This window comes from Sminthopsis crassicaudata, chromosome 4 (genome assembly GCF_048593235.1).
Source record: "Sminthopsis crassicaudata isolate SCR6 chromosome 4, ASM4859323v1, whole genome shotgun sequence".
NCBI lineage: Eukaryota > Metazoa > Chordata > Mammalia > Dasyuromorphia > Dasyuridae > Sminthopsis > Sminthopsis crassicaudata.
The window spans coordinates 59,125,009-59,150,988 of NC_133620.1; the positions used below are offsets into that span (position 1 = coordinate 59,125,009).

General features: G+C 34.0%; 1 protein-coding gene across 1 annotated transcript; it reads right to left on the reverse strand.

The window, feature by feature from the left end:
• Positions 1–7,122: 7,122 nt before the first annotated feature.
• Positions 7,123–25,074, reverse strand: LOC141565377 (flavin-containing monooxygenase 3-like). Its single transcript, XM_074308339.1, has 9 exons — positions 24,986–25,074; positions 23,860–23,997; positions 18,604–18,792; positions 15,529–15,691; positions 14,761–14,903; positions 12,781–12,980; positions 11,369–11,724; positions 9,118–9,190; positions 7,123–7,501 (listed from the first exon to the last, which is right to left on the reverse strand). The coding sequence occupies exons 2-9, from the start codon at positions 23,989–23,991 to the stop codon at positions 7,159–7,161; spliced, it is 1,599 nt and encodes a 532-aa protein (XP_074164440.1). The 5' UTR covers positions 23,992–23,997; positions 24,986–25,074; the 3' UTR covers positions 7,123–7,158.
• Positions 25,075–25,980: the final 906 nt, after the last annotated feature.

Genomic DNA, 25,980 nt, shown 5'->3' on the forward strand with positions numbered 1-25,980 from the left:
TCAATTGACAGGATCAGGAAAGTGGCCAGGAGCCAGAAATAGCAGCCTGATCCAATGGGACCAGATCTTGTAGCTCATACAGACTTGAGTTGCTGGTCATCCACAGAAACTTTAACCCCTCTGTTTGAATGGCTCAAACTACTTGCTATTCTGAATATTCTCATTGCTGCTTTTCTTACTTTGAACTAATAATAAATGTCTGGAGCATTTCTAACTCAGAATAATGACTTTGCTTGGGATCAGAACACTATTACTTAAAAAATAAAGAGAAGTTCATATTTTCTTGTTTTGCCCAACATTCTACATGTCAAATTGACATAACCAGCTTTCTGGGAAAAATAAAACAAAATAAACCATTTCCATACCTCTAAATACTTCTCAAATCACCTTTCTCCTGTCTCAGAAGGACTATATCTCAAACATCTCAGAAAGTTAAGTTAGAAATTTAAGTCACATTTAAATAACATCCTTGGAAGGAGATTGTTCCATTTACACCTGTTTCCATACTCAGAATGACTTCTCTGTCAGAACTGTTCATTCTAATAACAGTGTGATATTTTTTTCCTATAAGTAATCATGTGGGTTTTGTTGGTTGAAAGATTCTAAGATGGATCTTTGTACAGAGAAGCATCTGAAGAAATAAAGCTTAACTCTGCTGAAATATAACCCTTAGCCTCTTGCTGATATGGACACAAAACCAATTCTGGTAACAACTATGGGAGCCTGTTAAATGTGGAAATGTATAATCAATGCATTTTCACTCTCAAGATTCTGGTAAACTGGCTCTTCTCTCAACCATGGACCTTAGAAGACTCTAGCTAAATGCTTGCTTAAGTGCATGATAAGGATTTTATGCCAGTAAGCCCTCTTACCTGGATTCTTTCAAAGAAAGATTATGCTTAGTCTTGAAATTAATAAAATAAAGAGTTCTGATGAGAGTGTGTTACTAATCAAAATGTACTGATTATGCTTCTATTTAATCTATGGAATTCAGATCTTATTCACTATAATATTCTTCACTGTCACAGCCAGCTATTCAGAGACATGGGCCAAAATCTGTTATCCAGTAGGACAGAGTAGTGGGAGAATAAAAAATCTGGGCTATATAAAAACATAGAAATCAGGGAAGCTGAAGCTGATGGAAAAGTCTATGTGTTTGAAAGGGACAGGACAATGCAAAGCAAATTTATATAGCTCCTACTCCTTATTTTACTATTGAAGAAACTAAGTTGAGTGACTTTCCCAGAGTGATACAGCGAGAAGTGTCTGAGACAGGATTTGAATTCAAAGACTTCTGGACTTCAGACCCTGTGTTCTGTCCATGGAGTTGCCATTGAGAAGAAGGTAGAGAAGACTCATCAATGTATAAGGGAAGTTCCCAGATAATAGAATTCAGCATCTGGACAGGATTGAGTAAACTTTAATATTAGTAAGACCAAATATGAGTTTAATTATATAGCCACAGGAATAGGTTGCTAAGGGAAACTGTATAGTTTCTCTTCCTATAGATCTTTGAATTAAGACAGACTTTTCCCAAATGGGACAGTTTAAAAATCAGCTGTGTTTTTAGGAAGGAAAATTAATTTAATTAATTTTAGAGTCCTATGCAACCCAAGAATTTTAGAAATTTAACTCAAATGTTCTTTTTCATTTATCACAAGGCCTGTACTTGAATCATTGAACATCAAATCTTTCTTTAATAACGTTTGGTGGAACCTAACAGAATATTAACTTTGTAGACAAAGCTTTCAAGAAGTCAGAGCAACCTCCATACTTAAAAAGGAACATCAATCAAGTACTTTTCTAGAACGACCAACAATGCAGAGCACTTGTAAATCTTAAATATATATATATATATATACACTTACATGCTAGCTATTCATTTTTATTATTTGAAAATGATGATACCTCTATGTGTATTGTTCAAAAACTAGTTTAGCAGTTATCTTTGCTAAGAATTGAAAATCAACATATTAAATTTTAAAGTTTTTGTACAAACAAAACCAGTGCATCCAAGATTAAAGGGAAGCAGAAAACTGGAGGGAAATTTTTACACCCAAGGGTTCTGATAAAGGCCTCATTTCTAAAATATATAGACAATTGATACAAAATGTTTCTAGCAGCTCTTTTTGTAGTGTAAAGGAACCAGAAACTGAGTGGATGCCCATCAGTTGGGGAATGACTAAATACGTTATGGAATAAGAATTTAATAGAATATTGTTCTATAAGAAATGAAGAGCAAACTGATTTCAGAAAATTCTGGTTAAAAAACTTACATGAACTGATACTAAGTGAAGTGACTAGAAGGAAGAGACCTTTGTGTAAAACAACAACAAGATTATGTGATGATCAACTGTCATGGACTTGACTCTTTTCAACAATGAGGTGATTCATGGCAATTCCAACAGACTTATGATGGAGAGAGAGTCATCTGCACCCAGAGAGAGGGGTACAGTATTTTCATCTTTTTGTTATTGCTTGCTTGTTTTTTTTCATTTTTTTTTACTTTTTGATATGATTTTTCTTGTGCAGTATGATAAATGTGGAAATGGATAGAAGAATAGCACATGTTTAACATATATTGGATTATTTGCTCTCTACGGGAGGAGGTGGGGGGAAAGAAGGGAGAAAAATTTGGACTCAAGATTTTGCAAGAGTGAATATTGAAAACTTATCTTTGCCTATATTTTGAAAATAAAAACCTATTTTTAAATAAAAATTGGAAATTCAGAGGATGGCTGTCAATTACAGAATAGCTGAACAAGTTGTGTTAAATGATTGTGATGGAATATTATGCTATATCTATTCTGTGTGAATTTATATGTCAGAGTTGTTTTAAAAATATAGCCACATGTGACCTATAACTCTCCTGAGTTTGGCAAAACCAGCTTAAAATTTTTTTCCCAAAATTTTTATTAAAATATTTTCCCAAATTAGTTTTCTAAATTAATCAGTTTCATGGCTTCCATTTATATTTGAATTTTTTATCATTGTTATATCTTACTAATTCTTGAATGTCTCCTCTATTAGAATTTGAGCTCTATGCAGCCAGTGACTGTTTTTCTTTGTCTCTAGTGCTTAGTACAATGCCTGGTACATTTTGAGCCTTTAATAAATGTTTTTTATTAATTAGATGAATCAGGAGTAATGGGTAGAAGTTGCTAAAAAACAAAATTTATACTTGATTTCTAGAAAAAACTTCTTCACAACGAGAGCTGCACTAAAATAGAAAAAACTTCCTTAAGAGGTGGTGGATTCTCCCTCATTTGGATGGAGATATTGAGTCAGGTATTTTATATTAGAGAGCACTTTTAGGAATGGGTAACACATTAACCTTGATTGCTCTGGAATCAGGAGGAATTGAGATCAAAACTGGCCTCAGACATTTACTGGCTGTGTGACCCTAAACAAGTCATTTAACCCAGATTGCCTAAAAAAAAAAAAAAAAAAAAAAAAAGAGTGGATAAAAGTAGGCCTTCCAGCCCTCGGATTCTATAATTTATAGTTGAATAGGAAGAATTGAGTGGCTAGATCAATTTTAAGAAGCAGTGCTCCCAAGTGACCCAAAGTTTTTTTCTCAAAATATCTATGAGTACTAGAGGACTCATAGAACTGGCTACCTTCCTTATTTTCCATGTTACATTTTCAAATCAACATTTCCCCAAACCTTGACTTCTGTTCAATGCTTGTAAGCAAGATAATATTACATACTTGTACAAAGTTAGATTTTATCAACCAGAAATGGAGAGAGGCAAGAAGAAAATAAAGCACTTAAGCACAGATTGATAAAACTCGTTGTTAATACTCTGCAGTGAGTAACAAATCCAAAGAATTGGGCTACTTCACAAAAATTAATGAATCGAATGTTTAGCCCAATCCTCTGGGATACTGGTCCTGATATGATCTACTATTTAAAGACTTTAGCATGAGTGATCATATTCTCACAGCTTCTACTGTTAAATGATTTTTTTCTTCATTTATTTCTTCTCTCAATTTCTTTTACCTCTCTCTTCATCTCTCTCTCTCTCTTTTGTTGTTCATTTCTATTTCTCTCTGTAAGTCTGTCTCTTTCATTTTCTTTTGTCTCTATCTCTGTATTATATTTGTTATATTTTCTGATTACATTTTAAGTTGTTTGTCACACTCAATACTGTTGTGAGACACATGACCACATTTTTTGGGTAGTTTTTTTATTAATTTTTATAATTATAACATTTTCTTTGACAGTAGATATGCATAGGTATTTTTTTTTTTTTTTACAACATTATCCCTTGTACTCCCTTCTGTTTCGAATTTTTCCCCTCCTTCCCTCCACCCCCTCCCCTAGATGGCAGGCATTCCCATACATATTAAATATCTTATAGTATATCCTAGGTACAATATATATGTGCAAAACCGAATTGTTGTTGTTGCAAAGGAAGGATTGTATTTGGAAGGTAAAAATAATCTGGGAAGAAAAACAAAACAAAACAAAACAAAAAAACAATGCTCACAGTTTACACTCATTTCCCAGTGTTCCTTCTCTGGGTGTAGCTGATTCTGTCCATCATTGATCAATTGGAATTAGACTAGCTCTTCTCTATGTTGGAGATATCCACTTCCATCAGAATACATCCTCATACAGTATCATTGTTGAAGTCTATAACGATCCCCTAGTTCTGCTCGTTTCACTCAGCATCAGTTGATGTAAGTCTCTCCAAGCCTCTCTGTATTCATCCTGTTGGTCATTTCTTACAGAACAATTTGTGATTTTATAGTACAAAGAATGCTGGATTTGTATTCCGGAAGAGCTTGGTTTAAATAACACTTCATACAGTCATTAGCTATAAAAACCTGGGCAAATTGTGTAACCTTCTCTATAGATCTCTAAAATGAAGCAGTTGGAATTGTACTACAAAATTCAAAGAAACAAAAAAAAATGAATTTAATGAAGTAAAAAATAACATGCTTCACTCTATATTTGAACAATATAAGTTTTTGTTTTTGTTTTTGTTTGTAGGCAGATAGCATGTTTCATCATGAGTCCTTTGGGATGGCCTTATTGTATTGCTAAAAGTAGCTAAGTCATTCACATTCTTATAATATTGATTTTACTATGTATGACATTCTCCAGGTTCTACTTACTTCACTTAGCATTAGTTCATGTAATTCTTTCTGAAATCATCCTTCTCGTCCTTTCTTTTCATTCCTTTTTGTTGAGGCAATTGTAGTTAAGTGACTTAATCATCTAGTAAGTGTTAAATATCTGAGGCTGGATATGAATTCAGTTCCTCTTTACTTCAGGGACAGTGCATAAAACACTGTCATGTTATTTCTTAAATAATGCTTGTTATTTATTAAAGCACAGTAATATTTCATCATATAACACAATTTGGTCAGCCACTCCTCAGCATTCCTTTGATTTCCCAAATCTTAACCATAGCAAAAAGAGTTGCTAGACTAATTTTTGAATAACCCATATACAAATACCATGATTATCACCATAATCATAATAAATAGTTAATATACATCTTTTAAATTTTACAAGTGCTTTGCATTCCTTGTCACTCTAGAAAAGTTCTAGGTTGAGGTTTCTTTCAGTTATGGCGATGGCTTTAAAGGCTTTGCCTAAAAAGTTAAATGTTCTGGTCGATTCTACCAAATACAATAAGAACAATATTATTATGTTCAATGAGCCAAGTACAGGCCTTGAAATAAATGAAAAACCATACTTGGTTTAAACTTGAATTATATAGGGATTCCAGAATTAAATTTATTTTCCTGCCTAAAAGTACTACTAAATTTAAATTGTCCCACTCAGAAAAGCCTGTTTTAAATTCAAAGCTCCCCAGGGAAAGAAACCCTACCTTTTCCTTTAGTAATCTATTCCTGTTCCTATGTAATTAACTTTAAAACAATATGTGATACTGCAATAAAAATGGTGCAAAGTTGAGGTACTCCTCAATTTTACTCCAACAATTTTATATCTAGACTGTTAAAGAAATGTATGAAACTGAGGAAAGAAGGGAACTGAGGGGGGAAGTTTGTTGAGCACTTAATAAAAACTTATTAACTTTTACTAATGTAAAATTTACTCAATCCTGTCCTGATGCTGAATTCTATTATCTCTAGACTTCCCTAATACATCAATTAGTCTTCTCCCTTCTCAATGGGAGCTAGTAGCCCAGGGTGCAGAATACAGGGTCTGAAGTCCAGAAGTCTTTGAGTTCAAATCCTGTCTCAGACACTTGTGGCTGTATCATCCTGGGAAAGTCACTCAACCTTAGTTTCTTCAATAGTAAAATGAGGAGTAGGAGCTATATAAATCTGATTCCTCCAGTCTTGTCCCTTTCAAACACACAGACTTTTCCATCAGCTTCAGCTTCCCTGATTTCTGTGTTTTTACATAACCCAGATTTTTTTGTTCTCCCACTTCTCTGTCCCACTAACAGAATTTAGCCCATCTCTTTGAATATCTGGCTGTGACAGTGAAGAATATTATTATGAACAAGATCCGAATTTTATAGATAAAATTGAAGCATATATGCTTAATTAATACATTTTCACTAATAACACACTCTTGCCAGAATTCTTTATTTTATTAATTTTAACACAAGCATAGTCTTTCTTTGTAAGAATCCAGGGAAGTGGGCTGACTAGTTTAAAATCTTTATTATGCACTTAAGCAAGCATTTAACTAGAGTCTGCTAAGATCCATGATTGAGACAAGAGCCAGTTTACCAGAACCTTGAGAGTGAAGATGTTTTGATTGTAATTTTTCACATTTAATAGGAATTTAATTTCAATTTAATAAGAAAAAATATCACACTATTATCAGAATGAACAGTCCTGACAGAGAAGGGATTCTGAATATAGGGACAGGTGTGAATGGGACAATATCCTTCCCTGGAGGCTATTTAAATGTGATTTTAATTTCTTACTCAACTTTCTGGGACAACTGAGATACAGCCCTTCTAAGACAGGACAAAGACCCCCTGATAACTACTTCTTATTTGAGAAGTAGTCAGAGGTGTGGAGCTGATTTATTTTATTTTATTTTAACCAAGAAAGCTGATATGCTTTCTTGCCAATTTGGTACTTCTGTGGAATGTTGTACAAAACAAAAGAAAATATGAACCTCTCTTTATTCTGAGTTAGAAATGCTCCAAACATTTATTATTAGTTTAAAGCAAGAAAAGCAGCAATGAGAATAATAGGAATAGCAAGTAGCTTGAGCCATTCAAAGAGAGGATAAGGTTTTTGTGGGGGACCAACAATTCGAGTCTGCATGGGTTTCAAGGTCCGGTCCCATTGGGTCAGAATGGCGTTTCTGGCTCCTGGCCACTTTCCTGGTCCTGTCAATCGAAACTGGTAAGGGGTACAGGGGCCAAAGTAAACCTCCACAGCCAGCTTGGGGTCTGTGAGAAACAGCCAAAACATGTTGGGCTTGGCCCCAATGAAGGAGGCAATTTCATCCATGTATACGATGTAATCTGTCTGTAACGCTTGACTGTTGCCAAACCTTGAAAGAAAGACATACACTACCATGAGTGTCTAGATTCAGCAAAGAAATAACATGTGAAAGTACCATACTATTTAAATTACCTATCATCCACAAATATAGAACATATTCCTAAAATAGATTTGTGGAGTCTCTAACAAATTGCTGGTTTAATATTAATGTCTTTCCCTTCTTTAATGGGAAAAAGAAACACTTGTTACTAGGTGCATATGGGTGCTTGTATTTTGATTTTTTTCCTTTTACTTAAATCTCAGTAAATGATCTTTTCTCCATCCCAATTGTCTATTCCTAATGGTGAAATAAACTTTGTTACAGATGCTATATTGGGAATTCCTTTGAGGAATGATTAAAAAATTCTAGACTTTCTCAATAAATCATATTTCATATTATTACCACAATAAAATTTGGCAGATTTCTATTGATTTAAACTGGGAATTGAAAATGTCCAACCCACATGTAATCATTTGCTAAGGTAAACACAGGCAATGATAAACTGAAAGCTAGGTACAACCATGTCCCACTGCTTGACTTTATATAAGTTAATGATTTTGGGAAACCTATGAATGAGGTTATAAATGGTCCTGGAAAGAAAACAAGCTTCCCCACCTCTGATTTAAAAAGTCAGAAATTGCAGAGTTTTGTGTATAATACAAGCTCTTTTGAAGTTTCCTTTATGTTACTGAAGATACCTTCTTTATTGGTTTAGTACATCAACACTTGCAATCCTTACATCCCTCATATGACTTCAATTTGGTTACAGTAAGTTATTTTTGTATATATTCCTGCAGTTTTTTGGCTAGGATTTTTTTTAAATTTGTGCATCATTATTTAGTCATTAATGTTATTTTTTAAAAATTTGCTTTATCCTTCCTTGATTTGGCTATTATATATTCCTCACTAAATTCGAACCAGTTTGTCAGTATTTGATAATGAAATATCCCATAAAATTTTCAATTTGAAGGGAATCTTAGAGATTATCTAGGCCTCTATAGTATTCCTGATGAGTGGTCATTCAAGTTTTATCTAGTTATCCAGTTTTGAGAAACATTTTACCTTTCTAGACACCTCACTGATCACCTCTAATTATAAAAAGTTTTTTTCATATCTCAAGCTGAAATATGCCTCCATAACTTATTCCACTATTATTATTCCACTTATTATAACCACTATTCCCTCTGTTGTTGTTTTTGGTCAATAAGTCAAATATAACCCCTTTTCAAAATAATACTCCTTCAAATATCTAGAATTATTACAGCCTTCTTAAGCATCCTAATCTACAGACAAATTGCTTTTATTTCTCTTAATCAATCCATAGAGACCATAGTAACCATTCTTCTCATCATCTATTTATCCCTTTTTGAACCTGATCAATTTCATTGGTATTTATTTACAGTTATAGTCTCAATGAAATGCCCCAATATTAAATAGTAATTAGCATAATATTGGCTGGATTCTGAAAATTAAAACATATATAACAACTTTTTTAATGAGTTAGCAAACTATTACATAAGTATTTATGTATTAACATCAATATTTATTATGACCTTTGTAGCTGATCTGCAAGAAGTACACTTTCAGGAGGGAAGAAAAGAAAGGAAGGAAGGAAGTATTCTTACCATTTGAGTCTCATCTTCATTTTCTCATCAATGTCATGCATCATATCACTCACAGGGGGCAAAGAACATGTTCCTAAAAAAGAAAATCAGAATCATATTTTGAGTGCAAAATTACATCTCATTCCATAGATAGATTGAGCGGGAAACTATTGTGTTCTTTATTATGAAGTCCAGTGACAATTGTAGCTCTCACTGACTAATAAAATACTATTTAACCAATACAATGAAGTAATAAAAAGTTAGTGATTATTTTGAACTAACCAGATTTTATTTATCCTTATAAGAGATTAGAGTAATCATAGTGACTAAAATAATGACATAATCAAGATGATAATCAAGGCAGCTAAGTGAGAGAGTGGATAGAGTGTTGATTCTGCTGTCAAGAAGATTAGAGATAAAATATGAACACTGACATTTACTGGCTGTGTAACCCTGGCCAACTCATTTAATCTGTATGCCTCAGTTTTTCATTTGTAGAATATAATAACAGCCTTCCAAGATTCCTCTGAGAATAAAATGAGATAATATTTGTAAAACACTTTGCAAACCTTAAAGCAGTATAGAAATTCTACTTCTGGGGCCGCTAGGTGGCGCAGTAGATAGAGCACCAGCCCTGAATTCAGGAGGACCCAAGTTCAAATCTGGTCTCAGACACTTAACACTTCCGAGCTGTGTGACCCTGGGCAAGTCACTTAACCCCAGTCTCAGGGAAAAAGAAAAAAAGAAAAAAAAGAAATTCTACTACTACTATTGTCATTCTGATTCATTTTTGTTTCTATGTGCAATTTCAGCAATAAAAGAAACACCTGTTGGGGAAACCTCCTCCATAGATACAGATCCATAACTTTTCTGTTACTGATTTAGTCTATTTGTCTGGGGGAACTGAGAAGAAAATTGATCTCCTTGTGGTCACATAATTTATATCATTGATAGGATTTTAACTCGAATCTTTCTAAGTGAAAGACTTATTGTTTATCTACAACCCTAAGGTATTCTTTATTGCTTTGCTAATGTTGTTTCCAAGTCATTTCTTACATAATCTTTGTGAAATGCTTTAATTCAATTTCTGGAAAGTTTCCATTTTTTGTAAGTGTCAGTTTCCTAAGATGAGTCCTATACTTTCCAGCTTATAATTAAAAGATAACAAGATTAATGTAGTTGATATAACTTTAGATTTAGAATCAGAAAGTTTGAGTTTAAATTTTATCTGGAACACTTATTATACTGGGTACTTGTCATATACCTTCTCTCAGACTCACTTCACTCATTTGCAAAGTGGGGAGAAAAATATTTTTATCTTAAAGGATCTTTGTGAAGATCAAATGAGATTAAAAGGCAAGCTCTAGGCCGACTTAAAATGTTATATAAATGCTATTTATATATTTTTTTTTTTTTAGTTTCTGTGATTCTTCATGATTTATCTACTTAAAAGATAGGTCAAACATCCTAACAGTTGAAGATAGTTCCATGGGAAGTTACCTTAACTTGTTGAGGAATTGAGAATAAAAGAGAAATTTTATTTAGACAACCCTAATTTTTCTTTCAGAGGTCATTTAATTCTTGGGATAGATTAAGATTCTGGAGAAGACAAATTCATGCTATAATTGATTTAATGGTTCAGGACTACAAAAGGATGAATTAAGAGTTATTCTTGGATTCTTGAGGACTTTCTAATATGGGAAACAGTCTAAAAAAAACCAAACAAACTCTAAATGGATCATCCCAATCCCTTTTTTGAGTCCCTGATCTTAAAGCCTTTAAAATTTGGGTTATTTCACTCAAATTTCAATTCATCTCCAGACCCTGAGATCAAACTTGTCCAAAGTTAGTGTCATTTAAGGAACAAACCATCAATAGATCACTGGTTTAGTTAGTTAGTTACTTATATTCTGACTCTGATATTTTAGCTCCTTAGTAAGTGGATCCCTGCTTTGTATATCTACTCCCATATGATTAAGTCTACACTTTCTATCAGTTATCAAACAACTGGAATTCTGTCTTGTTCTGTGACTCTCAGTCCATAATTACTTTTTTAGTAACTCAGTTCTCCTATTTTTCTCTCTGAACTTATCTTCTTGAGATTTGATTCCCAATAAGTATTTCAGAACCTCTCTGATAATGACTTTCTTGGACTGAACTCCTCTACTTCACTGCTGTACCCATGTTTGGAGAGATAATTGAATTTTTGATTCACTTTGGATTTTTTTGCTGACAAATCCCATTTTTATCTATTAACTCTCCTTCTACCTACCTTTTATTACTCTTACAGCCCATCGGGACTGCATATCAACAGTAGGTATGGCAGCACCAAGGGCCTGGATGAAACCAATCATAGCCAATGTTGATTTCTCAAGGCAGGGAGGGAAAACATTTTTAAAAAGGGTCATTTCATTGTTTCTGCTTTTGAGGATTGATTCATCAAGGAAAGGGTAGGCATAACCATAGCCAGTTGCAAAAATGATGATGTCAACTGCTTCAAACACTGTCCCGTCCTGAAATACCACAGATGTTTCCTTAACTTCCTTCACATTCGGCTTGATGGTTATTGTACCACAGATGATACGTGCTGGGAGCTCATCATTGATAACAGGTTCTTTTCTTAGTGTTCTGCATAGAAAAAAGAGTCAATATTTCATATTATAATGTTTCTATTTGTTTTTTTTTAAATTTATTTTGTTTGAGAAAAGAGTAAAAAAAAAGAAAGAGAGACTGAAAAGAAAAACAAAACAAAATGAAGCAAAACAAAAGAGAACATTGTCATGTGCCCAGAAGAATATCAGGGAGGATTCAACATATATAACAAATTACCAAGTCAAGAAAGAGTATATATAGATAAAGATATACATCTATATAAATAAATGTATATATACATATATTATTAGAAGAAATCATATTCATGAATGTCCATTTTTTGCTTCCTTTAAATTATTCTTTGGTTCTCTGATGCACACTTTATTTACTTTAGTTTCCCCCTTTTGTTTCTCCACCCCCAAGCAAGCTACAGTTAAGAAAAAATACATTTATATATACGTTTGTAGATATATACATACATACACACACTCAAATACACAAATACCCCACATATACACACATGGCTTTCCTATCCTTGCTGTCTCTATTAGAATTCTTGTACCCTAAGTATGATAAACATATAGGAAATGTGACAATGCTTTTCTTGATGTACAATGCACAAATAATCGTGGGTAAATTGTGTAATAGGTGATGTGAGTGTTCACACTAACCCCCTTCAACATTTTTGTATTTCCTTTTTTCTCCTACAGCAATTACCACATCGTTCTCAGTTACTAACCATAATCAACTTTATTTTCCTTGGATCCATGTGAACTTTGGCATCTCTGCTGGCATAGAATTGACCTCAAAATTAGTCATGGGCCATATGGAGAGAGATCAGAAATTTTTGCTTTCTTGCTTACCTCCTCCTTTCCTGTTGTAATTCTTAGTTTTAGGCCAAGAATGTCTGCTGAGCTCAGTTAAACTTTGACTCAGTCAGTTCTTTTGACTAGAATTTCAGCCTCATAATCCCAGTTTTGAGGTTTACCATTGTGATGTTATTTATTAAGCTTATTGTTTGGGGGAGGATCAAATAAATGCTTGCACTGACATGACAATACTTGGCTATGTAAGAATCTGAATATAATATACCTATCCAAAGGCATCAGTCCGTAGTTCTCATGCTTAAATCTCTCATTCATCTTCTTCACATAACACCAATCAGAGATGAATGTTGGGAGGTTGTTTCTGATGAAGTTATCAAAGCGCTTTAGAAATACCATGTCCCAAGGGAAGCCATCATCCCAGACACGCCTAATTATCCAGGAACCACTTCTAGAACTAATGATAACCTAAAAATAAAAATAAAAAGTACCAACAAAGTAGAATTGAATTCCCATTTGATAATAATAAGCAAAATCAGACTGCTATGAGCCACAGTGGTGCTGAACCTGTAGTCAAGGTACCAATTTTACCTTGAACTGTGATTAACTATATGATCTCAGACAGGTCATTTAGGTTCTGCCTCAATTTTCTCATCTATAAAATCGGCATAGTATTAGCACATACCTCCTGGATTATTGTAAGGCTAAAATGAGATATTTGTAAAACTTAAAGTACTATATAAATATTATCATCCTTATATTTTCTAATCAAATTCTCAATGTAGAAGGAAAGTAATAAGTAAATTTCAATTGCATTTCCCCCCAACAAACTCTGAAATTGAAGTCTTAAGAAGGAATATTTTACATACATATATATATATATATATGTCTCTTCTGTGAGACTTTGCTCTACTCTTCTAGCTATTAATTGATCTTTCTATTCCTTTGAACTCAAACAGCTAAATCCTTCCTTTTGGGTACTTAATAATTTACTGCCTTCTGACATTTTGAATTGTTATTTTGACTTTCAAATATTATAAGTTAAATATTTCTCTCTGCGAATAGACATCTCCCCAGCTAGATTTCAAGTTCCTTGACAAGGACAATTCTTGGTTGTATTTCTTTCGCTTCCCTAGAGTGCCTTGGATGTAGTAAGTTTTTCACAAATATTCTTTTATTATTATTGATTGGTCTAGGATGGCTACCTCCTTTCTTACATTGTTGATAGATAAAAGAGTCATGACTTGATTAACATCAGAACTTTGTTTTGAGATATGTTCTTTGTGAATTGTTGTGGTTAAATATAAGGAAACTTTTTTTTTTTTTTGACAATTAAACCTTTTCAAAAGTGGAATGGGCTGTCTTGCAGGTGGGAAATTTTGACTTGTCTTTTACCTCTGTTAAGACAAACTTCAGAAATTATTTTGTAAATGCCATAAATTGGAAAGGCCATTGTCTCTGGAGGCAGAAATATTGGGGTCAATTCCAACTTTTTATTCTGCTTATGTGACTTTGGGCAAGTACCATTTATTCCCTGAACCTTGTTTTCTTTTTATATAAAATGAGAGAGTTTGAGTTAGAAGATTTCTAGTTTCCTTTCAGTTCTAGACTTATGATCCTCGATTAATTTTTAAGAGTATGGAGTACATAAAATAGCCACTGAGATTTCATCCACCTCTGAATCCTTTGATTCTATAACTCAGACTCTCTTATTTCCATCACCTAACAATGCATTTAGAATATGAATTTTTTTAATGTGTTGAATTAACTTCATCTCTGAGCCACTGAGAATTTTGGAGAAGATTCTTGTTAAGATAGCAGGCTTGATCAAGGTGATCTCTTTGATGCTTGCCAATTATGAAGTATGCTGGGAAACCCTCATCTAGTAACATTAGACCTGACTTCTAGAGAAAAGCTCCCTATTGTTTGTGCCATTGGCATTTGGGACATACATAAGGAATTTTAGTTGGTTTTACCTAAAATTCAGAACATTCTTCAAAGTGAAAATGTTTAGAGAGGAAAACACTGATGTTTTGAAACAGATTTTCCCTATCATACTACTTTCTAGATATATTCTGACTTCATTAATTAGTGGATGCTGATATTTCTAGAGGGAGGCTAACCTGGCCCTAACTACTTGAGTTCCAAATCAACTATGCTATCACAAACTCCTTGTTTCAATAATTTTCTAATAAAGGAATAATAATTAGGTGAAAGATAAAACCCAAGGAATCTTGGAAAATCATACCTGTGCTGCTGTATGACTCAGTTCTGTAGCAATATCACAGCCTGAATTCCCCAAACCAATCACAAGCACTCTCTTCCCCTTAAATCCTTCTGGTCCCTTGTATTCCTTACTGTGGAAGAACTTGCCTTTAAACTCTTTCAGCCCTAAGAGGGAAAATGGAGAGTGAACAAATTTGCTAAAAAAATTTTTAAAAACCAGGAAAGATTTTTCATTTAAATTTTGACTTATCTTTTACCTCTGTTTGTTATGACAAATTTCAGAAATTATTTTGTAAATGCCATGCTCTCAAAGCAGCAGCTTATTTCTTTCTTTTATTTTCAAGTCCATGAACAATTTTTAAAACATCAAGGTTTTTCAGAAGGGTCAATGATTGGAAGGATGACTTTAGAATCAGAAAGGATAGGAATTAAGTCCTGTCTTTATCATGTACTAGCTGTGTCACTATGGTAAGATGTTCAATCTCTCAGCATTCCCTGGCTTCTCTCTAAAAGTAAAGCCAAGTTATCAATCTGAATCAGCAGAGGGAGTTTCTACACAAGGAGTACCCCATACCTCAAACCCCATAGATTTGGTTCAAAGTAGGGTAGGGTGAGGTATTTGTATTTTTTATATTGTACTTATATATTTATGTATTTTATTTTGTATTTATTTTAGCTATTCTGTGATGAAAAAAACAACAAAAATGATAATCACCAAAAAAATTACATAATCAAATTTTGCCTTAGTTAGCTTTGTCAAGTCTTCACAGTAAATCTTCTTTCAACTCACCTGGAAAGTCATCTTTTGGCAGATTGGGGTACACATGATGTCCTGTACATATTATAACACCATCAAACACAGCTGATTCTTGCTTCCCATCCTTTTCAGTCACAACATCCCATTGGCCAGTGACAGAGAAATCGGGACGCTTCTTTATCCTGGAGACCAAGGTCTTAAAAAAGTAAAAAGCAACATTCTGCTCAGTAGTGACATACATGAATGGATGGAGCAGACAAGTAAGGACATGGAATTTACCAGAACTTGGAGGTAATAATGTGCTTAATAGGTAGAAGGATCAGCCAGTTAGACAATAAATATTTTTAAGCACCAACTATCTGCTAAGAGTTATGTTAAATACTGAAGATACAAAAAAAAGACAAAATGAACTTTCTGACTCCAAAAAACTCCAGAAAAAATGGAGACACAAAGAATTATGTACAAACAAGCTATATAAAGGATAAATAGAAAACAGTCAATAGCAGGAAGGCACTTAAATTAAAACTGTTGGTAAAGGTTTCTTTGGAAAGATGGAATTTTATTCACATCTAGGTGACCATTAACGCCATCTTGAGAATTTTGACAACCCAAAACTCTCTAAAACTGAAATCTCCTGGAGAGGATCTCTCTTTTTTAAAGTATTTTATTAAGAATTGAATATCAGAAATAAATTGAACTAAACTTTTTTGTAATTATTTATATTTGATTTAATTTCAACCCATAGAACTTTCAATTTTGATAGGAAAAAATAGAAAGATTAGATGGCTTCAACATACATGGAGGACAGACTTTGAGTCAGGAATATTATATTCCACCCTATTTTGGACCCTGGACAAATTTTTGACTGAGACCCAGAAAGCTTATGTGGTTACCCCTGGTATACATGGTACATTCCAAAAGATATGAGTTTTAAGATTATAGGATTACAGGATCATAGATTTTATTTAGAGCTGAAAGAGGTCAATCTGGTCTAACTTTTTCAGTTTGTAGATCAAGATGCTGAGTCCCAGAGATTTGCTTATTAACTAATCTAACCTAATTAATTAATTAAATTGAATTTGATGAATAGTAGAGCTAAGATTTGAACCCAGGATCTCTTAGGGCCATTTTTACCCCTTCACTATACCATACTGTATAAACATCAGTAATTTTTCAGTTACTGCCTCTAACTCTCCATTGGAATTCTTTCTTTTTAACATAGGTCAGCTTCAGAAAATGATATTGTTTTATTGATTAAAAATTACATTAAAGAATATATATTTCCATCTTCTTTATCTCTGTACCCTAAGGACCACTGATTCTTGCCACCCTACAAGTATCTGGATTATCTCCCATGACTAAAATGTGATCTCCTTGAGAGGAGGAACTGTCATGCTTTTCCATATGTATTCTCGGCTCTTAACATAAAACTTTATACAAAATAAACAATATATTTTCATTGATCCTCTCATTCATTTTTCTCTTCCAATACCGACTCTATAATCTTATTCATTTTCTTTTTATGTGGTCACAGTAAATATGAACTCTATTCTTTGTTTTCACTCATCTTATTTCATTCACTCTTTCCTTATCTGTATGTCTCATACACACCAGTCTTAATGGATTTGGGTATTCCATTTCAATAATGAAGCACATTTTATTTAATCATCCCCCTATTCTCAGACACAAGCTATTTCCAGGTTGTTGTTTTTGTTGTTGTTACATAGAATGCTTTTCTGAAATTCTTTCCTGAATAGGGTTTCTATTTGTGATGTGGTAATTTGTGCCTTTTCTGAATTATTTTCAGAATCATAGTGACTTCTCTCTCCTAGAGAATTAAAATTTGGTCTTGGAGTAACCGTTATGGATAGAATACACCTCATTTATACACAGGATTGCTCTTACACATAGATATGATTTGATGAACATGAGGAAGAGCCTTTTTCCTTTTTCTCTCATCCATCCAATCCTCTTATATCCTCCGGTGGGGACGATGCAATACCTATACACATTCCAATATATGTACACAGATACAAGTATACACACATACACACTTCTAAATGTTTTTACACACACTTATACATACATACAAAATGTAGATATTGATTGAGATTGGTGGAATTTTCATTTGAAGGAACAATTGGAGAAGAAACAAGACAAGCCTCTTGTATAAGTTGACACCTTAGGCAATGATTATTAGCTATTTCTCAGAAGTTTTGTAACTGAAGTGAAAAGTTAAAAAGGACCAAGGGAGACATTATAGAGTAATAGAAAGGGGTAGAAGTAGTCTTGGATAACTAGAATGGTGCAGTGGGGAATATTCTGGATATGAAGTTAAAGGACGTGATTTTCAATCTTGGCTCTACCCTTTACTACCTACGTGACTATCATCTTATCTTATCTATAAAATGAGGAAGAGGGACATTCTAAATGATGACTCCTAAGATCTCTGCCAACTTGAAATCTATAATCTAAATATCCCTGGCCTTTGAGTCCAATTGTGTCCTGACATCGAGGGATTTGCTGGTAAATATCTAATAACTGACTCTGAAGAAAAATTGTATGTACAATATATTTTAAAATTTAATCTTCATTAGAAGAATTTTCTTCATCACTTTAAAACTACACAATAAACAAAACACTAAATCAAGTCTTGATGTAACAGCATTTACTGATTTCCAAGTGTGTAAATGCTCACATTGAAATGTTAACAATTGTCTGAAAGCTGATGAGCTGATTGATTTGCTTCGTAATATCTCTGAATCTTTCTCACTAGCAAAATAGAAAAATGAAGATGTTTGATCATTAATTCCCCTTCCAATATTAATATGCTTAGATTATAGACAGATACATTTTGAGGAGAGAGAGAGAGAGAGAGAGAGAGAGAGAGAGAGAGAGAGAGAGAGAGAGAGAGAGAGAGAGAGAGAGAGATCATTGATCTCATCCAAGAAGGCAGGCTTCATTGGGATATTATAGCATCCAGGGTCCCAATTTTGGGAGCTGCCACTGAGTGAGTAAATAGTGCTGAAAATAGAGGTGGAAGAGAGGAATCAGAGGAAAAAGCTTCAGTGAAACTGTCTAGGAATAGTATTATTAGTAATATCTTACCTTAAATCGTATATATCTTAAGAGATTCTTTTCTTTGGCAAATGTGATGATATACTCCTGGAGCTTACTCCTATGCATGAAAATGGGGTAATTATCTGGGTAAGGGAAATCTGGGAAACACATCATTTCTTTTGAGGAGTTGGTGAACACAGATTGGTAAATGCTCCCCCTGCCTTCTTCTGCATGGTCCTAAAAAATTAAACATGGATATTAAAAAACAAAATAGAGTATTTATAAGTGAGTAAGCCTGTGAAATTTGAAGCAAATTTCTAATTTAATTCACCAGTTCCAAGTGACCTTTGCTTCAAGTCAATTTAAAAGACCCTGGGATAGAATGTGCAGGAAAGGAGAGAAGGGAAAAGGGAGATTAGTTAAGAGGATGTCAAAATAATCCAGATAAATAAAGAGAGAGAATAGAGGTCCAACATGATAGCTATCTTCAAATACATTGAAGATTATCATGAAGAAATGGGAAAAGACTTCACTTTTACTTCAGAGGCCAGATCTAGAAGCAATGAGTAAAAATATATTATATTTCATATATATTCATATAGGTATTCAATTGTATTAAAATGTATATGTTATTAAATATGTATCTGTTAAATACATAAATATATTTAATATATACATATATTATATTTAATGTATATTAATTATATTGGAGATATATGTAATATATCTAAATATTAGCCGTAAGGATAGGAAATGTCTTATTGTTACATCAAAAATGCACAATATATGGGATTCTTACCTCAAGACCCTTCAGATACTGAAGTCGTACATTAAATGGCGTAAGTGGACAACCTTGGGATCGATAGGATGTAGCTAAGGGGCATTGACAGTTTAGGTGGGGGAAAGGCAAAGGAATAAATAAGCATTTATATAGCACCCATTATGTGCCAGACACTGTGAGAACTACTTTTCTAAAATTACCTCTTTCAGTTGGGGACCAGGACCACCATGTAGGGTTTGAATCCAGGTCTTCATCATAGTAGCTGTCTCTCTATCCTCTATGGCAAGCTTTTTTTTTTTTTTTTTTTTTTTTACAAGTTAACATTGGCAATAGTGCAATTAATTGCTGGCATCTCTTTGCTGATTACAAAGCTCATAAAAAGAAAGTATGTCACTATCTATCTACTTCTTTTGTCTATAAAATGTATTTACTTAATAGTGAATATGTATTCATTCTCCCCTTTCTCCCTACTCCCCAGTTCTCCAAGATAACGTAAGCTTTTTGGTGGCAGGAAATGTTTCACTTTTGTGTCTGTATCCCCAGTACCTAGCATAATGTTTGGCACATAATAAATACTTAATGAATGCTTACAGATAGATGTATTACAAGAAGATGTTTAACTATGACTCATAGAGCTAGTATTTAAAAGCTTTGATTGAACCCAGGATGTCATATTCAGAAAATTCATGAAACTGAAGAATATTTTTGAAATTTCAAATCAATTAATTCAAAGTTGATTAAGCCCTCAAAGTAGAGACAGCAAATGAATTCAGAATAGAAATAAAATGGCCCTTTTCCTTAAGAAACATATCCAATGGGGAGATTAGAACATGTACAAATATAAAGTATCTTCTGTATGAAGGAATGTCCTGGTCTCAGATTGTTGGAATCTTAAGATTTCTTTCATCTTCCAAAGAAATATCACATGAGTTTGGGGTACTCCAGGATTAGGAGACTCACGGAGAGAGAAGAGGAAGAGGCAGTTTTTCTTTCTTTCCAATTTTTCAAGATCAGTCTTGTCTTGGGATCTTTCTCCCTCTATAACCTATCTATATTCATAGATACACATGGACACATATACACTTACATCAAAGGTACATGTTGCACACCCAAGACCTGATGATCATTACCATAGGTTCCATGATCATAGCTTTGGGTTCCAGGGCAAGGCTAAATTTTCTAAGATCTTAGGACTATCTGTGATGACTGATGGTAGTGTTCTACAGGGATGAGGAAGTAGGTAGGAGAGAGAGGTGTTTCTCTAATGCTATTAGAGTGAGTTTTCACTACTATGCATCCCTCCAAGTTGGCCAGCCTTAAATAGTTTTTGTTATTTAATTGATTTGTCATGTCTGACTCTTTGTTAGCCATTTAGACTTTTCTTGGCAAAGTTACTAGACAAAGTTTCATTTGCCATTTTTCCTTCTTCAACTCATTTTACAGACAAGGAAACTGAGGCAAACATGGTTAAGTGTCTTGCCAGGGTCATACCATTAATAAGTGATTAAGGTCAGATTTGAATTCAGTTCCTTCTGTCTGTAGAATCAGGGCTTCCATCCAGCAGGAATATTTACTAAGAACAATCATCTTCCTTACAATCTCTGGCACACTCTCCCATAAGTACATACATATTTTAGGGGGAAGTGAGCTTAAGTTTAGAGTGCACATGTGACTCATGTATTGACAGCTCCTAATTCTTGGGAATCCCTTTTCTTCCATTCATGAGGTGCTCAAGGAGCTCCCTTTAGGCAGGATGTAGGTTTATTTTGCTTTTTTGTTTTTGTTTTTCTTTTTTTCCTCATAGAGCAGTGAATCTAGGTCTAATATACTTATTTTACTGCTAATATAAACATTGCTATCTGCTGCTACAGAGATGAAACTAGAACAATAATGGGTGAATGAGAAGTTACACACTGTCCAGACCCTTCAAGGTTTCCCATTTTCTCCAACAAAGAGTGTAGATCTGACTCTGAAGACTGACTCTCAAATCCCCTTTTTTCTGTTCCCCCTCCCAGAAGGTTTTTCTTTAGGGATGGAAGCTAGCATGTCTTCCTAATTTGGAAACAAGTCCTGGGATGTGGCCAAGCCTACTTGGTTCATCTGAACAAATTCTTGGACATCACTCCAGTTCAAAGGACTTTTCACACAGTCTAAAGTTTATGATGGACTGGGATATATTTTTACTTAGTTAACATAACCAAGGTAAAAATATGATTGTGTGATTTCAACTCCATCTTACAAAAATACAATTTACATCCGTACGTGTGTATATATATACTTATCAAATGAGAAAAGAATTATAAAGCTCTCAGTATAATGTGTGGCACTTAGTAAACACTAGTTTCTTTTTCATACTATTATTTATGATATTGTATAAAAGTAAGTAATAAATGTAATTTGAAGTGAAGGAAAGCAGCTCAATTAGTAAAAAGCTAGACACAGGTAAGTAGTGTAATAATACTAAGAAATTTATTGCTTGCTAGTAGATTTTGGAATCTACTGCAATCCTATCTAGTCCCTGGTTAATTAAACATTCTCTCCCTAAGGAGGAAAATCAGGAAATTTTTGCATGCCCAGTGTAAACAAAGGTGTTGCTTCAAAACAATTTGTGGTTTGAAAGGGAACCCTACACTGAAAAAGAACAAAATATTAAAACACATAATTTATGGTAACATGATAACATTTTATCTTCCTACTTGTCAAATAAAACAATGAAATTTCAGTCTATTATTAAGTAAGGGTCAGGAGAAAGATGATAGCATAAAAGAAGGGGAAGGGAATTTGGAAGAAATTTGGCCCTTTGGGAGAAATTGTCAGTAAAGAAAAAAGATCAAAAGACATGGTGATTAATGATGATCATTGAGCTTCCATAAAAGAGTCAGATCAGATTGATGGATCCAAGAAGGGCAGAGGGAATAATAAATAATAATAAAGGGAATTCTGTGAGCAGAATACAGAGAAATCACTAAATCGGGATTTCAGTGACTCTGACAACAATATTAACTTGGGTTAATAGAATATAAGCTTGTTGAGAGTAGGGGCTGTTTTTGCTTTTGTATTTTATTGCTGATACCTTATTGAAGGAAGGGATGAAAAAACAAACAGAAAGAAAGAAGGGGGAAAATGTGTTGCTTCCATGATGAAAGGCCACATGAGAGGGCTCACTTGAATTAGTTGAGTTTGTACAATAACCTTGGTCCTATCAAAGTCTCCTTAAGGGGACACTGATCTAGGCAAATACAGCTGACAGAAACTATGTCATTAGATCACTGGCTTATAGATTTAACACTGGAAAGACTTCAGAGTCCATCTCATCCTCAAGATGGGGAAACTGAGGCCCCAAAAGGTGAAGTGATATTAGGATTGGACTTAAAGGTCATTCTTTACAGGGAAAATTCAAAACACTCCAACATACATCTAAGCATGATATACTAACCCTGGGAAAGTGAGAAGAACATTGGCTACTTTGAAGAACTTTATATATATAAAACCCAGCATCCATGACTATATTGTTTCTGCCATTACACTATGCCATTTCCATTCCTCTGAGTCCCTGACTCCAGATCAAATATTCATAAAAAAATGGAATTATAATTGTTGGTATTTGTTACATGGCTCCAAGCTGAAGAATCTTAATCAGATAGCTCCTGAAGCTTTTGAAGGCTCTGAGGATGCAAACCTATTGTTCAAATAAAAACAATTGTGTTAAGTCTTGACATCACCAAATACTTTCTTTGACCAAAGCTGAACATCAAAAACGTAGACCATAAAAACTAAGAGTACTGGCAAGACTAGGGAACTTCAACATGGATTGCTCTTTTCTCAGTTCATCATTTTTGTTATCCAAAATAGACTATTGCAGTATCCTTAGGATTCATTCAAGACGTATAGCAAGATCTAATAAACTTATAACTATCATTTGAATTGGGGATGGTGTTGTAGAAAAGACCATGGCAACCTTAGTCAATTAAATGTAAGGGGTCATTCCTCTTGAAATAAACATGTGAGTGGCCTAAGGCAAACTGTTACATACTAAATGGGATGAAAAATTTTCTGATTGATTAATGATTAATCCCATGCTGGGTGATACAGAACATAGAATGCCAATTCTGAAGTCAGGAAGATATCTTCAGTTTATCTACCAAGAAATCATCAAATGGGATTATAAAGACTCAGACATGATTGAAAAAATTGAACAACAATCCAGGCTAACATCTTGAAGACAATCTCAGAGACCTCTGAAATTTCACATGACTATATTTGTTCCTGACTAGAAAGTCATTTATAAGAGGAAATCATAAAACAAACATGTTTTAGTGCTATTCTTTTTTGATATGGCTGTAATATTCCAGTTTCTCTCCCCCATTCTAGAAACCTCACCTTAACAATAAACTACTCAAATAAAATAAACACTTTGCCCATGTCTGGCAACATGTACCTCTTTCAGCAAATAGAGTTGACTACTTGTCTACTGAGACATTTTTGAAAGACAAAAAAATCTGTTCTACCACAAGTTTACTCACCGAGAATTTCCACAGACCCCCAACACCATCACTCTTCTCAAAGCAGGTAGGCTCAAGCCCTTCTTCCAAACAGGCCCTGATGGAGGCCAGGCCACTCACCCCAGCTCCAATGATTGCCACTCTCTTCCCCATGGTCTCCTGTAAGAACAGAGGCTCTAGCAAAGCTTCTTCAGCCAGCATTATCATTAAACTCAACTTTTTACATTATTTCTGTTTGACTGAAAACTTGTTGGTTTTTGTTCCCATTTCCATTTTTCTACTTAGGGATCTTGAAGAATGAAATTGTCATCATGAATAGAGAGATGGTTTTAGAAGCAAGACAACCCAGACTGGGCTCCTTACATATAATAACTATGTGATCATAGGCAAGTCACTTAGTCTCTAATGTCTCTTCTGTTTTTTAAAGATTTTAATTCCAGAGGAGATGCTGATCTCCCTCAGTGAAGCAACTTTCTACCCTAGGACCATCCTTAACCTATGAAGTCATAGACCTGCTTTCCCTTCTGTACTACATTTCCAAAGACTTTCTTTTGATCTTTGACTATGTTTTCCATACTCTCTTTTCAATCCGTATATCAAGTATTTCCTTATTTTCTTTACTTTTACATTGCAACTAATGTTACATGTGACTAATCACTTTAATGATTAAAAGAAGCTTCCAGCCAAAAGTAATTATTAAATTTCTTGACCTCAGACACACTTCTTTCTAATGTTTTTTTCCCCTTCATCTCCCTCCCATTTCACCTGTCTTATCTAAATGCAAAAACATATAGAATGTTAGAACAGGGAAAAATCTCCTCAAAGATTGTTTACTTCAATTTCCTCATTTCAGATACAAAGAAATAACAATAATTTCCCCTTGTAAAAATAAATAACAAGTCCCAGTTTGAGAAGTATTACTTATTCACACTATTTATTTAATAATTTTAAGCCCAAATTGAGGAGTAATGCTCAGAAATATTAGATTAATTTAGAATTTGTTAATGGATCTGTTCTTACAGCACACTATACTTTGTTCCAATAATGTTGGGAGTAGATTTCTACTGCTTTCTACTGAATGCTATGGGCAGCATTTTTGTTATCACCCATCCTTCCCCTCCACTATTCCCATCCCTCAAGTGTCTACCTTTCTTCTCTTTGCTACCTTCTCTTATTCTTCACGTCTTCTGAGTCTTTGAATGTTCTTTAAAGGACATGAAGATTTATAAAAGGGAATGGCTTTCACAATCTTTCCTCTAGAGGCAATAATTGAAAATAGGAGGAGCTTCTCTTAAAGAGAAAGCATCCCTTTTTACTTAGTGATCCAATGAATCAACTCATAAAAATAAACTCCTATGGTAATTATGATTTAGGACTCTGGAACTCATATTCAGAATATCCTGGGAGGTATAAAAGGAGATAAATGTGAAAACAATCATGATTCTCAAAGATTCATAACTCCTTTAAAAGTATTACAAAAGACCTTTTTCTTATATACCTTTTGGCATAATTTCAAACTGAAACTATCAAGTGCTATTCAGGTAGCTCTCTGATTTCTATCAGATATTCTCGTCTCATTCAGGACAAGCTGATATCTTATGATACTAAGTGACTCAGTTTTCAATTCTCAACACCTCCCTTACTTGCCTTTCTACTCTATTGTAGGGCTGGAAGTCTAAGCATTACATCCCTTCCAAAACCTCCCTTTGTAGCAGTCTCTGACTTTCCAACTACCTCATTTTGGTCCAGTTCCCCTTTGAGATTCCAAGTCTTTTTTTTATTTGTATTTCTATTGCTTAGCAAAGTGCTGGTACCCAATAGATACTTAATAAATGTTCATTGAATTGAATTCTGAGAGCATTGTCTTGGTTTCACTGTTAAATCAGAGGAATTAAAGGAGTGATGCACCATAGTATGTTGTTAAAGAAACAGTCATATTCTTCAAAAAACACAACAAATATCTCTGTTGATTTCTTCAGTTATTGTTCTCTCCTTCCTGTAATGATCACACAGCTGTTATCTTTTACTGATTATATGTTGTATGACTCCAGGAAAATGTAGCTCATAGGGTCAGAAACAGTTTCAGTTTGTCTATATATCCCAAGAAGCTAGCACAGGGTGCCACATACAGTTAGCACTTAA